The 14,931-nt window shown below is 35.9% G+C and overlaps 2 protein-coding genes across 2 annotated transcripts; one reads left to right on the top strand and one right to left on the bottom strand.

Moving 5' to 3' along the window:
• Positions 1–4,722: 4,722 nt before the first annotated feature.
• Positions 4,723–7,474, bottom strand: GPR15 (G protein-coupled receptor 15). Its single transcript, XM_002813372.5, has one exon. The coding sequence runs from the start codon at positions 7,416–7,418 to the stop codon at positions 6,336–6,338; it is 1,083 nt and encodes a 360-aa protein (XP_002813418.1). The 5' UTR covers positions 7,419–7,474; the 3' UTR covers positions 4,723–6,335.
• A 5,489-nt stretch (positions 7,475–12,963) lies between these two features.
• Positions 12,964–14,339, top strand: LOC100443952 (large ribosomal subunit protein eL38-like). The gene has a single exon (XM_054551198.2). It carries the CDS (start codon positions 14,151–14,153, stop codon positions 14,337–14,339), a length of 189 nt encoding a protein of 62 aa, XP_054407173.1. The 5' UTR covers positions 12,964–14,150.
• Positions 14,340–14,931: the final 592 nt, after the last annotated feature.

Here is a 14,931-nt window from a genome sequence, read left to right on the forward strand (position 1 = left end):
CTCAGCCTCCTGAGTAGTTGGGATTACAGGCATTTGGCACCATGCCCAGCTAATTTTGTATTTTTAGTAAAGACAGGGGTTTCTCCTTGTTGGTCAGGCTGGTCTGGAACTTGCAGCCTCAGGTGATCCACCTGCCTTGGCCTCCCAAAGTACTGGGATTATAGGCGTGAGCCATCACGCCCGGCCTCAACCTTTTTTTTTTTTTTTTTTACATAGAGATGGGGTCTCACTGTGTTGACCAGGCTGGTCTCAAACTCTTAGCCTCAAGTGATCCTCCCATCTTGTCCTCCCAAAGTTCTGGGATTACAGGCCTGAGTCACTACGTCCAGCCTTGTTCAACTTTTTAGTAGAAATTTCAATCCATTTATATGCTTTTTGTAATTGCTGATATATTTATGCATACATATGCCCTTTTATTTTGTGTTTTTTATTTACTATGCTTTTTCTTTGCTTTATTTTCTCCTTTCTTGTATTCTATATTTTGTCAGTGGATAAAATAGTTATATTCATCTCAAGTACTTCAGTCTGAATATTAAGAGCAACATTCAACAGATGCTTTTCAGCTGCAACTGTATACAGTATGTTTGTGTGTTTTTGTATGTGTATAAGAGAAAGAAAGGCTGGGTGCAGTGGCTCATGCCTGTAATCCCAGAACTTTGGGAGGCCAAGGTGGGTGGATCACTTGAGGTCAGGAGTTTGAGACCAGCCTGGCCAAAATGGTGAAACTCCATATCTGCTAAAAATACCAAAAAAAAAAAAAAAAAAAAAAGGAGCCTGGCATAGTGGCGCATGCCTGTAATCCAGCTACTCGGGAGGCTGAGGCAGGAGAATCACTTGAACCCTGGAGGCGGAGGTTGCAGTGAGTCAAGATCGCGCCTCTGCACTCCAACCTGGATGACAGAATGAGTGAGACTCCATCTCAAAAAAAAAAAAAAAAGAGAAAAAAAGATATTTTGTGAATGTGTAACTGCAATATGCCTGTTTTAGAATCCACCAGTTACAATAAAAAGATTTAACAATTTTTATGGTTGTCATAGTGCATTGTGTACGATAGACATTTTGCATTCACAGTTTGATGTTTGAGATTTTGGCTGAAACTCCACAGTTGTGTGACATAAAAAGCAGACATTTAAACCACTGACCTATGAGGTGATGCGGAATGAGTCACTTAACTAGTGAGTCAGGCCAAACACTTAGGATAGATATCTCCTTTCAACTTTTCTTTTTATACATTTCGCAATAGCTCTGAAAACATTACATTTTATTCAATTTGTATGAAGTACATTATATGCTGTATTGAAGTTGGCAAATTTAGGGATTTGTGAAGGTTTTACAATGGATGGTTATGAAATACAAAGGGTCTATATATACTCTGTAAGGAAAAGAGCAGTATTGCTTGCTGAAGACTTTGCCACAGATCTTTTTAAATTAAAAATAAAGTCTCCAGTCATATGTAATTTTTGATGCACAAAATTTTAATTTCTGCATAAACATCACAATAGTAGTTTATATCTCCTGTTTTGTATATAATTAAGAGCAAACGAAAGAGTGCATTTATAGTATACAGATCACAAATATGCTAGGCAGGAGTACTTTTTTGTTTTATTTTGAACTAATAGAAACACAGAAATAAAATATTTTAAATCAGAATTGATAGGACCTAGCAAGTAAAAATGTTAAATCTCCTATCAATGTTGACAAACATGAGATACTCATAGATGATGTTTAACTCTCTCTAACATGGAAGTGTTAGAAAACTAGTTAATTATTACATATATTTAATTAGCAAATAAGAAAAATCACCGAATAATACCAAATTGATGAACATCCTTTACTAGGTTGGCAGATAATTTTAATAATAATGTGAATATTTTATCATAGATCCTTAAGCATATGCAGCTAACTCAGAAAGTTTCACTGTAATTTGAAAGTACCTTTGGATCTTAGAAATTTGGTGCTTATATATATAAACCAGAAATTTTTTAGTTTAATAATGTCTGCCCAACTAGCAGAATACTTTCCCCCTACTTTTAGGTGAACAATGAACATTTTATGTAAATTTACATTTCACTACCATTTACCTTGTCATAAGAACCTTTATGAATAGTTTGATACTTTGGATATTTAAAATAGCGTTTTTTTGTTTTGGATTTTGTTTTCAATGCATAGGTTTATCTTAGGATGCAATTTCCACTTGTCATATATGTTTAGGAAATATAGCTCTATTAAGGAAATGACAAAGATAACAAGAACCAATGAGTGTAACTCACCCTAGGGTGGATTTTTACATTTGCAATATAAAATCAAGTCAGTGGCACATTTGTTTTTCCCTGTACACTTATATGTAAAGTCTAGTCATAATTGTTTACTTCTAAAATTGATAAAAACAAAGACTGTTGGCTCAAAAAAAAAAAACCTTTAAATAATAACCGGCATTTGCAGGGGAAAATCCAATCCACATCAAACTCCGTGAAAGACAAAAGGAACTCGCATTAGTCAGTAACTGTTCGCAAATATTTTGGTAGTTAAAATTACCCTCTTGCTTTTTCTCCTGTGGCACCTCTTTCTCTAATGGGGCTGGAGCCATTATCTTGCTGGCAGGTTACACCAATGGTCTGGTTTTAGAAGCAAATTTGTAATTCTTTTAGTTTTGCTCAGCTTTTATGAATGAGCTCTGTAGGAAAACAGGTTCTTTGTGGCATGCACATTTGACAAGTCATTTCTCACTTCTGAGATCTCTAGGTAGAATAGAGAGTGATTTGAGGAGTCAAGATGAATCACAGAGGAAGATTTTTTTCCACTCACCTTACCACCATACTGTGCATTTCTGCATCTATTTAAAAATTAACTTGTGACCCCTAGTAATAGTCCGTTCTCAGTCACGCACATAGCTTCCCTTTAAGACTGCTGTTAAAACTTTTCACTACAGAAGTGATTTTGACTTGTTAAGAGTGGACAGGTTAAGGGACTCCCAGGAATATCAGGTTAGTTTCAACCTAAAATTAATTATAAACTATCAGACAACACATTACCTAGGATTTAATGGAGAGCTTTTCTGGGGTAAGTTTAAAAAAGTGATTTGAGAAATGCTTGAGACATCACTATCTTTTTATATTTGTCATTTACATCCTCGCAGTAACTTTGGACTACTTATGCAAATGACAACAAATAATGTTAACCTGTAGTGATTTCCTTGTGTATTACTCTGAATTGTAAAAATTTTATTTTGTTTTCCTAACTTTGGATATAACTGGCAAGGCATGATTGTGTTAGGATGAAAGGGTAATTTTCCGGAAATTCTTGGCCATGTGTTGATTTGTTCTTTAATGACATTAAATTATCACAAAATAGCCTTTAGGCTAGTTTAATTCAGGTAATAAAAATAATGAAAAGGTATAAATATGAGTCTGTGATTCTATGTATATCTGTGTGTATATGTATATGTAGAATATCTACATATGTATAGAAATAGAAATTGTTCAAATTAAAAATGAAGAAATATTATTATTATTATTATTATTTTTTTTTGAGACAGAGTCTGGCACTGTCACCTGGGCTGGTGTGCAATGGCGCAATCTTGGCTCACTGCAACCTCCGCCTCCTGGGTTCAAGCGATTCTCTTGCCTCAGCCTCATGAGTAGCTGGGATTATAGGTGCCTGCCACCATGCCCGGTTAATTTTTTGTATTTTTAGTAGAGACGGGGTTTCACTATATTGGTCAGGCTGGTCTCGAACTCCTGACCTTGTAATCCGCCTGCCTCGGCCTCCCAAAGTGCTAGGATTACAGGCATGAGCCACTGCACCCAGCCTGTGGTTTTAAAAATATGCAAAATGTCAGACAACTAATTTGTAATAAACTTTTTAATGCTATTATAATGTAAATTACATTTCATACCAGCAGAATCCATATATGACAAAATAACATGTGAACTTAATCAAGCTTTGAACTTTTTTCTATTAGAGTTATACTACCTACAAAATTATATCTATTTTTTTCTTTCACAACTGGTACATTATGAATATAAAATAAACTAAGATTTTATTAAAGCCTACAATTATTATATCTATTTAAAGTACTAAAAAACCAATAATACATATTTTTATTTGGTGTTATTTTAAATATTCTTAGCAAAATTAAAGTGAAGAAGTAGAAATAAAATCTCAATATTTTAAAAATGAGAATGATTAAGTATTATTTGATGTTAGTTTGAAAATTTGTAAGGAGTAGTCAATAATTAATAATAGAAATCAAATCACTTTATAAAGTAACTTTTTACTCCACATTTAAAACTTTATTTATATTTATTATTTTTACAGTATCCTTGATAATTCTATAGACATAGATATTACCAACTACATTTAGGTATGAAAGATTAAAATGACCTTATTAGTATCACAACATTAAGGGTGAAGCTAAAATTAATAGCACAGGTTTTCTCCTTTCCCAACCAATAACTTAGCTGATTGATTCGCTATTTTTTTAAAGGCAGTATTTTTTAAAGACAGTAACTTTCATGATTAGTAACAGTGCTTTTGCTGATTTGTTTTAAAGAAATATGTGTCTTCTACCTTCTGTATTTTGTTTTTGTTTAACTTTCGGAGATCTATTCAATTGCATTGAATTTAGTTTTGAAGTTTTCCAAGAATATTTATTTGTTATTATTTACATGGCCTTTTTTTCTGTAACCATAATAATTTACTAAAAGGTTATTAGAATTAGTATTAATATTAATATGTTGTTAGAAATTAATATAGTCCAGAAGAATACTTATGTAAGGAAATTATATTTTTATTTAATAACAGTTTAAGAAAAATTAACAAGTTAGCCAATTTATAAAACCAAAAACTGTATTTTCAGCATCTAATTAGGCTACAAGGAGATGTCTGATATTTGAGGTTTCTCTTAATGTGAAAGACACATGAGATGAAATTAAATTGGCTAGTCTTTGAAAGGATTCTAAATTTTTTCTGATTTTCAAATCTGATATTTAGAAGTAAAATGGTAATTCATCCAAGTCAACAGTGGAGGTAAAAACATAACCCACTTTCCCTTGAATCAAAAGACGTTTACAATAGCATGCTTGCTGCTGCAGACTCTTTTGTGGTTGCCACTAATTAACATGTTTTTCACATCAAAGTCTTCAAAAGGAATATAGGTACAAATTGACTCAATAAATATTTATTGGGTAAAGGAATTCAAGAAGGTTTCTGGGTATGGAAAAAAATATATAAAATACTAGTGAGATCTTCGTTAGAGATTTTCTACTTCGGCTGAATACAGAGCAGCCTGTCTCCCTATATTACTGGATCTTATCTTGAAATTATAGGTACCAAGCAAATGATACTACAGGGAATGTGTAGCACTAACATTTTAATTAAAATACAAAATGATAATCTGCATCGGGGTACAGCTAAGCATTTGATGAGTTCCAATTATATTAGTAATAGCATTTTCATTTGATAACTAGATAACTGGGTAATTAAAAACATCTAATTAAAGCAAAGTCAAATCCTAATTTATAAAGGCAATGAAAACAAAAGAGCATAGTAAAACCCCATTAAAAAGTAGTTGCTACACCATTATGAATGAGATACATTTTTATCAATATCTTATAAAGCAAACAGAGGTTGAATCCTGCCATATGCTGATGTGTTAAAATACTAGAAGACCATATGATAAAGTAAGTCCCAAATCATAAACACAATACAAAATCCCCATGAGTTTTTTTTTTTGCCAGTCCAAAGCCATTGTGAATAGGCATAGGATGAAGCACAATGTTGGGAGATGATGAAGAATCACTATACAAAGCTTTAAAGATTGAGGTCAGAATCTAGCTTAGTAACTCAGAAACAATTAATTGCACAGTGCAGGTATGTTATATTTTTGTTACCTGCATTGTTACTGCATTTCTCATCAGATGAAAGTAGGCAGAATCATTTAAATGTAGTCCAATTTGGAGTCCAGTATGAAGGGTGGTGGGGATGAAGTTACCACGGTTTTTGAGAAAGGAAAGGCCCAAATGTGCATTAACAATCGTGAAGAAAGGGACTGGTTCAAGCAGGAGCCTTTATCCAAGAGTTCAAGGACAGATGGGTATTGGATTTTGTCTGGTGGACTTGATTGGCAAGGGTCAAAGAAGGCTGCTCAGCTGAGAAAACAGCACATGGCCTAATTATATCCACAACACAGGGATTTTTCAGTCCTCTCTTTAAAAATGAACTCTTCCTTGCATCTATGAAACAACGTGAATCCTATCATTAACACTTCTTTCTTTGTTGCTGACAAAAATTAACTCCTAAACCCACCAACAGAGCTTGAAATGTCACAGTTCCCTTTAGAGTGACACAGACCTCTTCCTCCTCCTGGCAAAATCTTCTGCATGAATGAAGGTTGAGAGAGCCTTAGTGAGGTGACTATCTGATGTCTCAGTGCTATTCCCAAAGTCATAGTTTTTCAGGCAAGGGCACAAGCAGTGGACAATGGCCCGGCGGATGTAGCTGTCGAAGATATAGTAAATGAAAGGGTTGACACAGCTGTTGGCAAATGCCAAGGGTCCACTCACCTCCATACCAAGCTGAAGAATGGCTGAGGGAAGATAGTGTTCCTGCTGCAACCCAGAGATAATGGCCAGGAGCTTGAAAGTATTGAAGGGCAGCCAGGAGACAAGAAAGGCTGCCACGACAATAAAGATGATCTTTATAGATTTCTTCAGCTTTTTGTTGTGCTTTCCTGACTGCTGGTAATGGGCACACAGCTTCCTTGCAATGCAACAGTAGCAGGTCACAATGCTCAACAAAGGGACAAAAAAGGTGAAAATTAAGGCCACCAGGGACCATATGAGTTTAATTGGAGTTGCCTTTTTCTCTGCACAGTATGGCTTATCATCAATCAGCGTGAGCTCCCTGGACAGAAGAGTAGGTAACCCCAGCAGGCAGGAGATAAACCAGATGCTGGCACAGACTACATATGCACAGTCTGTCCTTCTGAATTTCCTGGATACGGCTGGCCACACAATGGCCAGGTAGCGGTCAACACTCATGCAAGTGAGCAGGAGGACACTGCAGTGCATATTGACGGAGATCATGTAGGAGCTCCCTTTGCACAGGAAGGAGCCCGTCCTCCACAGTCCTAAAGATGCTTCTTTATCCACCCAGAGAGGCAATGTGACAAGGAAAATGAAGTCAGAGGCAGCTAGATTGATGATAAAGATGTCGATCAGTCTTCGGCTGCCGGGTTTGAAATGCAACGCTCCCATGAGAACAAGGTTCCCCAGCACTCCAGTCAGGAACACAGCTGTGTAAAAGACTGGAAGGAAGACAGAGGTGTAAGGAACATGGGAGTGGGTCTCCCTGATGTCAGAGTTTGGGCTCGTAGCATAGTAATAATCCAGATAAACTGAAGTTTCTTCTGGGTCCATCACCAAAGAGCAGATGCCAAATCTGGTGAGTTTCCTTACATATGATGTTTTTGTATAAATTTTAGAAACCTCAAGGGAGCTTCTTTTATACAGTGCCTGCCTCTCTCTCTCTTTTTTCCCCTCCCTTTAAAGATCTTGGACAAACATGAAAGCCGAGATTAAAAAATGCAGTTTCTACCAATCCTCAGAAAGGGCACACAAGGAGCACCACTCTGATTGGTGTTGGTTGGTTGTGGTTGTGGTTTTTTTAATTTGCATTTGCTCGTGAAACTGAGGTGCTTTTTGAGTTCTTTTTTCAAGATATTCAATTTATTTCTTTAAGGCCAGTAATTAAGAAGTGAATTAACTTGATTTTTTCACTTCCCTTAAAGACCTCCTTTGCTTTTGGCACTGAAATTTATTTTGATCTAGTCTTCTGTTTCACATAGAAGATACTGTTCTGCTTTTAGAATTGTAAGGCAACAATGATGTATTCTTTTTATTTACTGTGTTGGTGAACTAGGAAGAAAACTAGTCTTTCATTGTGTAAAGAGTGAATGAAAAGTTCCCCAAATCATACCAGTCTACAACTACGTCAAACAACATGATTCCAATTAGGGCATGAGAGTCTCCCCATCTATGTGGCTCTTTCATTTGACATGTAATCAATCCTGTTTCATAAGTTTTTAAAAATCCCCCAAAGACTGGGACCACGTTTTGTGCTCTTATTATTATTATTTTAAATTTTCCACTACAACTAGCATAGCATCTTGCACATAGTTGGTGCTTTGGAAATGGTAGTTTATTAGGTTTGATTCAGAAAATTCTTTTTGTTATCCAGCATAACTAGCAGAAATGAATTCATTGGGGTCTAACTTCAGGTATTGTTGTTATTTATGTAACTTACAAACACAGGTTTAAAAATCTCAAATTGCTATTTTTACCCTCCTACCTGCTATTGTAATTCAACCAGTGAAGTTCCCTTTTGTTAAGCATTAACATCATTGATTAGGAGATTTTCTCCCTACTAACCCTCAAATACACTTCATCAGACTCTGGATCCCCTCTGATCTTCTCTTCATTACACCACACCTGTGTAGCACTGATTTTTTAGCTTCTGAGCCATGGCCTTCTGGTACCTCCACACAGAAGTGAACATCACTTTTGGAATTGCTGATTGCTGATCTGGCAACAGATATACCTATAAGCGACATCATAATGGAGGCGCAGCATGGACACTATAAAAGGGAAGATTTTTTAGTACATTTAAAACACTTGGGGAACAGGCTAAAACAGAAAGAATTCTATCCCATTTTTCTCTCATATGTTTCCTTTTATGTTATGATGACCATAGTAAAATACAACACATTTTGAAACGGACTCCATTTATTTCAGCTCTTTACTGGCCAAAGTGACTCAAGGCTCTCTTGCACTCTCCTTCTCTCCTATCTTATTTAATCTCAGAATTCTAGTTTCAGGTTGATATTGCTATTCATAGAAAAATGTATGTTTGTAGATGAAAATATAGTCATTAAACATTTGAAGCCCTTTGTTAAGTTGTTTTTTCGTTTGTTTGTTTAATTTTTGAGACAGGGTCTCACTAGGGTCTCACTTTGTCACCCAGGCTGGAGTGCAGTGTCTTGAACACAGCTCACTGCCAGGCCCATGCAATCCTCCCATCTCAGCCTCCTGACTGTCTAAGACTACAGGCATGCACCACCATGCCCAACTAATTTTTGCATTCTTTGTAGAGACGGGTTTTCACCATGTTGCCCAGGCTGGTCAGGAACTCCTGAGCTTGAGCGATCTACCTGCCTTGGCTTCCCAAAATGCTGGGATTACAGGCATGGGCCACCAAGCCTGGCCCTGCTCAATCGTTATTTCTTCAGTAATTAGTATATTAAAAAGAATCATCCTGCCGGTTGTACGTCCTCCTTCCCTCTTCCTCCTGATATGGTCTAGTGTCACTTGAGTCTTAGGCAAGTAAGCTGAGGTGAGGGAAGGATGAAGGCTCCTCTGACCTGGGACAGTCCCAGCAGTCACTCTGGAGTTGATTTGTGGGCCTGAGCCTGCCTTCTCCTGTGTCCCTGGCTGCTGTGCGCAATTCATTTAATTTCATGGAGGGCATATTCTTTACTAAATATAGACTACAGATCAGAGAAACTAATTAACCGCTTTGACATTTCTGGGACAGAAATCTTTCCCACTGGGTAGGCTTTAATTATTTAATAGAATAATTCATTTTGTCAAAAATTGAAGGAGGACAATATTTACTCGAAAAAGATTAATAGGGTAATACAGAATATTTAAACACATCATCTATATCTGTGGGCCTGTGTGTTTAGTACTAATCATATATATTCTTTAAGTGCACTGAAATTTTAATATTAGAATTCTGTACCCTACAACCATAAGTTCTTTTGGCATTTGAGAAAATAAGGTTGATTCTGGGTCTACGGTTTTTCTTCTTTTTTTTAATCCTTTGATATGTCTCAAGAATTCAACATAAAGGTATTATAAAATGGAAAAAGAGTTCATGCTCATACTGTAGAGGAAAATATTTGGCTGCACATTCATTCTGTATCCCTTAAATTTTTTTTTTCAAATTTCAAAAGTTGCTGGACTGCTGATGTAAACTATCTCAAATCCGATTTCCTCAGCAAACTATTGAAGCAGTTGTAGATAAAATAGTTTGCTTTATCATATATGGCCACTTTGAAGTATGATATTTAATGGTAGAATGCTACAATGTGAGAATACCCCCCGTGGATCAACAGCATCTTTGTACCCAAATCAGAAAACAAATTAAATGTTTTAAGCCAAAAACGGTCACATAGCATAGTGCCAGTCTTTTAGTACCTCAGAGTACAATGCTAGTACAAGACATAATCCACAATAAAGCTGGCTAAAGTGGGGTTGTAAATAAGCTGGTGCAATGGTCAATTTTAGGACTTTGAGTGTTCTTTAAAATAAACATGAAGATACTAACAATAAAACAGACACCTACACATAGATCAAAACTCAAAAGCAACACTGGGTTCCATAAACATATGAAAAGTCAATGTAAACAGAATGATGGCAAAAAAAAAAAAAGAATAAGATGTAAGTATTAGTAACTGAATTAGGGCATATATGCCACCTCTTTGGAATTTTTTTTTCTCAGAAAATAACGCTCAACTTTCCTCCCTGACTCCTGGCAGAAATAACTGCTTCTTCCTTTGTATTTCCTAAGAACTTTAAAAATACTGGTTACAAAGTACTTATCTCTTTTCACACTGTTAGTTGTCTTTGTATCTGACCCCTGGAGCTGATAATGAGCAACCTGAAGACGGAGTCCATTCATTATCTCTGGACTGGCCTCTAGCATACAGAAGTTACCCAATTAAAGTTCTTTTAGGACTCTTAAAGCCATTGTTTTGAACCTGTGGATGCCAGATCGTATTACCCAGATTAGAGTCATCAGGGACACCTGCTAAGCTGTAGCTTGCCAGACCCTATTCTAGATGTCTTCAGTCAGAATCATTGGGGAAGAAGTCTAGGACTTTATATTTAACAAGCATTCGAGGTGATTCTTATACACACTGAAGTTTAGAATCACTGTTCTAATTTATATAAGTTAACCAACATTATATATTATGCTTTGTTATTATTTTGACTAATTTTTAAAAAAGACTTAAAAGTTATCTCAAAATTTGAAATTTGTGGAAGTCTTTTAGTCTGAATATCACAAAATTTGAGGAATTAATTTAGATTTCCAGGCCCTACTTATTCTATGTTCCAATTCCAGAGTTATGCTCAGAACTGGTTCAGGTGTTGAAGATGAAGACAGAGAAAGGTTTTCTCTACTGAAACGTCTGCTTGAGCGAATCCATTATTATTTGCTGTGGCTTGCAGCCTCTGCTTCACAAGCAGGCTGAAGATTTAATAATAGAGCCACCCCAATTAGGCTTATTGAATTTATGATTATATTACTTCAGCCTCTTCCCTGTCAACCACCATATCAGGTGGAGACTCATTAGATTACATGCATATAGCACAGAAGAAAGAAATCCCTGGATACAAAGCCTTTGATTCACACATGCTCTGCTGATATGTCCCAGAATAAATGGCAAAGAGCATGAAGCAACTAATTATTTCTCAATAATCTCATCGGTCAAACAGTGTCATTATATATTCACTTGTTAGATACATTATCTTGTCCATTTCTTACAAGTATCATAAAGTGCAAAGTCAAATAGTTAAGTTTAAGAAAAATGATTATACTGTTTATACTCTAGGAGTTTATTTTTATTTTTAAATTCTCAGTTAACTTGGAGAATTTAGTACTATATAATGTAATATCACATCATGCCAAATTAAGTGGCATGTATTCACTATTATGAGGACCCCCCACTTAATTTACTGGGTTATTTCTATTGGTAACTAATACTTATATAGATAAAAATGATGTTACTATTCTAGGAATATATACTTTAGGTTTCTTCGAAATAGTAGGTTTAATCTGAATTTAGGTTGTGCATAACAAAAATTATGTTTATTTATGTTGGTGTCCTTGGCATCCAGCAGAGTGTCTGTCAAGCAATAAATGGTCAATAAACGATTGTAGATCTGGGATGAATCATGCTTGAGTTTTGAGTTATTTCCGCAGAGTAGGGACTTTTCACAAACTTCTTAGACAGCTTCCATTTTCTATTTAATCCTGGGATCTTTGTCACATCATAAACTAATATGAAGAGATGTTTCTAAGTTAATGCAGCACATTTTTTGTCAACTTATGCTAATGTTTTCACTTGGCACATCTTGTTGAATCAGAAGCAACTTGCAAACCAATAAATGTGAAAAATATCATTATCATGGCCTCATAATAAGTATGACGGACAGTGATGAGAAGAGGACTCTCTCAATGAAGACTCTTAAGTTTATTAATAATTAAATTAATTGATTATATTAGTTTCTTATCTGCAATAAGATTTTTTGAAAAGTTATTTTTGGGAGGCCCACAATTCATACTCATAACTCTATACTAATAAGTCTCAATTAGAAGAAATCAGAAAAGTTTCCTTCCATAATTTTACCTTCATAATTACTGTTAGTCTTTAATATAGCAAGGGCTGTTTTTTGGTATCTTTTCAAATCAGAATGCACATAGTCTTCCTCCTTTTCTTTGCAATCTACATTTGCCACTATCTCTGCTTCTAGTACATTGCCTAGGCTTGAGGTATAGGGTATATGAATTCTGCAATGAAACTCTAATGCTGTGGATCTATGAAAAACCATATTTTGTAGTTGCATTATTCTTCTTCCAGTAGAATTATAAACTGTAAAATTTTAGAGCTTCAAGTGGTATTAATGATCATTAGTACAACTATTTTACTAATGAGGACCCTAGGGTCCAGAAAGGGGTCATTAACCAAAGATCCATTGACAATTTTTAAATAAAGGATAATTTAAACTTAAACTTCTCATTTACATATGGCTCATTCACTGTCTTTCAGAAGCATGGGCATCTAAAAATTATAGTTTTTTATTATATGTGGCACTTTACAGGAATTACTAAAAAAAAAAGGAGGCATTTTAGATGCACTTTTCTATTTGCCTTGATCTTGATTCTGTTATTGTTCTACAGTGAATGGGTGCAAGGAAATTCAAAGATAGGTACATTTTTAAAAATGGTTTTTGGTTGGAACCCAGAATTGTACGTATTCCCATTTTCTTCCTTTCTGAACTCCAAAGTTCACAAGGAAAACAACACAGGAAAAAAAATTACATGAAGAAACATAATGTAAATATATCTTATAATGTAGATATAACTTTTAATTCCTAAAAATGTGCAATTAAAAATAAAATATTAAATGTATTGGGGAATTTAGTATTGATGGAAATTCTAGTGTGAAGAGTTGTTTCATAAGTACATAATAAAAACAAGTTACAACATCTGAGTATCTAGATTTTCAGTTATTGGTTTTATTTTAAATGTACTATAACTATAATGCCTTCAGGTTGAAACTAGAACCATCTTTAACAAGTTAAGCTAGATGCCTCATTTAACTTTGCTTTTAAACCTAAATTCCATAATCTCTACATGGTTGCACAAAATCATCTTTCATATTTGTGAAAATATGAGGCTAGCTACCGTTTCTCAAACAGCAGAGTAAGAAGCAGAAGTAGAAATTTAGCTCCATTAATTAATTAAGGATTTATTTTACCTACTCATACAACAAGCAAGCATAAATAGAAATTAGGAAACACCAAAGATGCAGAGATAAACCAGAAATACGGTTGTGTGGTTGGTGAAACTGGGTGTGAAGAGGCCGTTCAGGTCCTCTCTCAGAATGATCAAAACTGCAAACACGTGGACACCTCCAGGTTCACACTAGGTTGGTCAGTGAAATGCGTCCTGAGTGTTTTCTAGGCATTCTGAAGACTTGAAAGGTGCAAGTATCCTACTCCTTTGCAAGTCTTCCCAGAAACATCCACCTCCTGAGTCATGACGATCCCAGGCCTGGGAATCTCCTGAGCAGGGCTAAACAAGGATGCCCAAAATACCAGCCCTGGCAAATCTTTCCTAGTCATTTGGTGGTTAGTCCAGAGCTTCTCAAACCTGCTGAAGCGAGCAGGAACACCTCTCTCTACAAATGGCTTATCTCCATTTAGGGGTAGCCTCTAGGGTTCATCCAGGAGCTTTGAAAGCTGTCTGTCTTTTTCCGTCCTTTTTTTCCCGGTCCGCGCCTGCTCCCTGCGTGCCTCGTCGCCATGCTTCCGAAAATTGAGGAAATTCAGGACTTTCTGTTCACAGCCCAGCGAAAGGATGCTGAATCTGTCAAGATCAAGAAAAATAAGGACAATGTGAAGTTTAAAGTTCGATGCAGCAGATATCTTTATACCCTGGTCGTCAGTGACAAAGAGAAGGCAGAGAAACTGAAGCCAGTCCCTGCCTCCTAGTTTGGTAGTGAGGGAGTTGAAATGAACCAGCCACACTGATTTGAACTGTATTAGAATACAAAAAAACAAAACAAAACAAAACACAAAAAAAACTGTTCTCACTAAGCTTACTCAAATATTATATTCAACAAATATTTGCAAATACTAATAATTTAATGATTCTTTCCTAAGCCTCAGGTCCTGTGCTGGGCGTTTATATGTATTTTCTCAGTCTTCACAATGATCATGTGGGATAGATGCTACTGTCAACATCCATATTTTGGAGAAAAGACAACGGAGACTTAAAGAAGGCTAATTCTCCAAAGTCACAAAACGAGTATATTCAAGTGTGTTACCATGGTAGTCAGTTACTCTAATATCCAAGTTTGCTACCAAGTCAGTTACTCTCTCTAGTTCCTTTATCTGTAGACTGAAGTTGTTTCTTCTCTCCCCTTTAAATTTCTCTTTTGCCTGGTTTACTGACCACATGATCTCAGTGGAGAGGTAAATCCGAAAGTGGGGAATTTCTTTTTTTGAGGCGGAGTCTTGTTCTGTCGCCCAGGCTGGAGTGCAGTGGCGTGATCTTGGCTCACTGCAACCTCCGCCTCCTGGG

This window comes from Pongo abelii, chromosome 2 (genome assembly GCF_028885655.2).
Source record: "Pongo abelii isolate AG06213 chromosome 2, NHGRI_mPonAbe1-v2.0_pri, whole genome shotgun sequence".
Lineage (NCBI taxonomy): Eukaryota > Metazoa > Chordata > Mammalia > Primates > Hominidae > Pongo > Pongo abelii.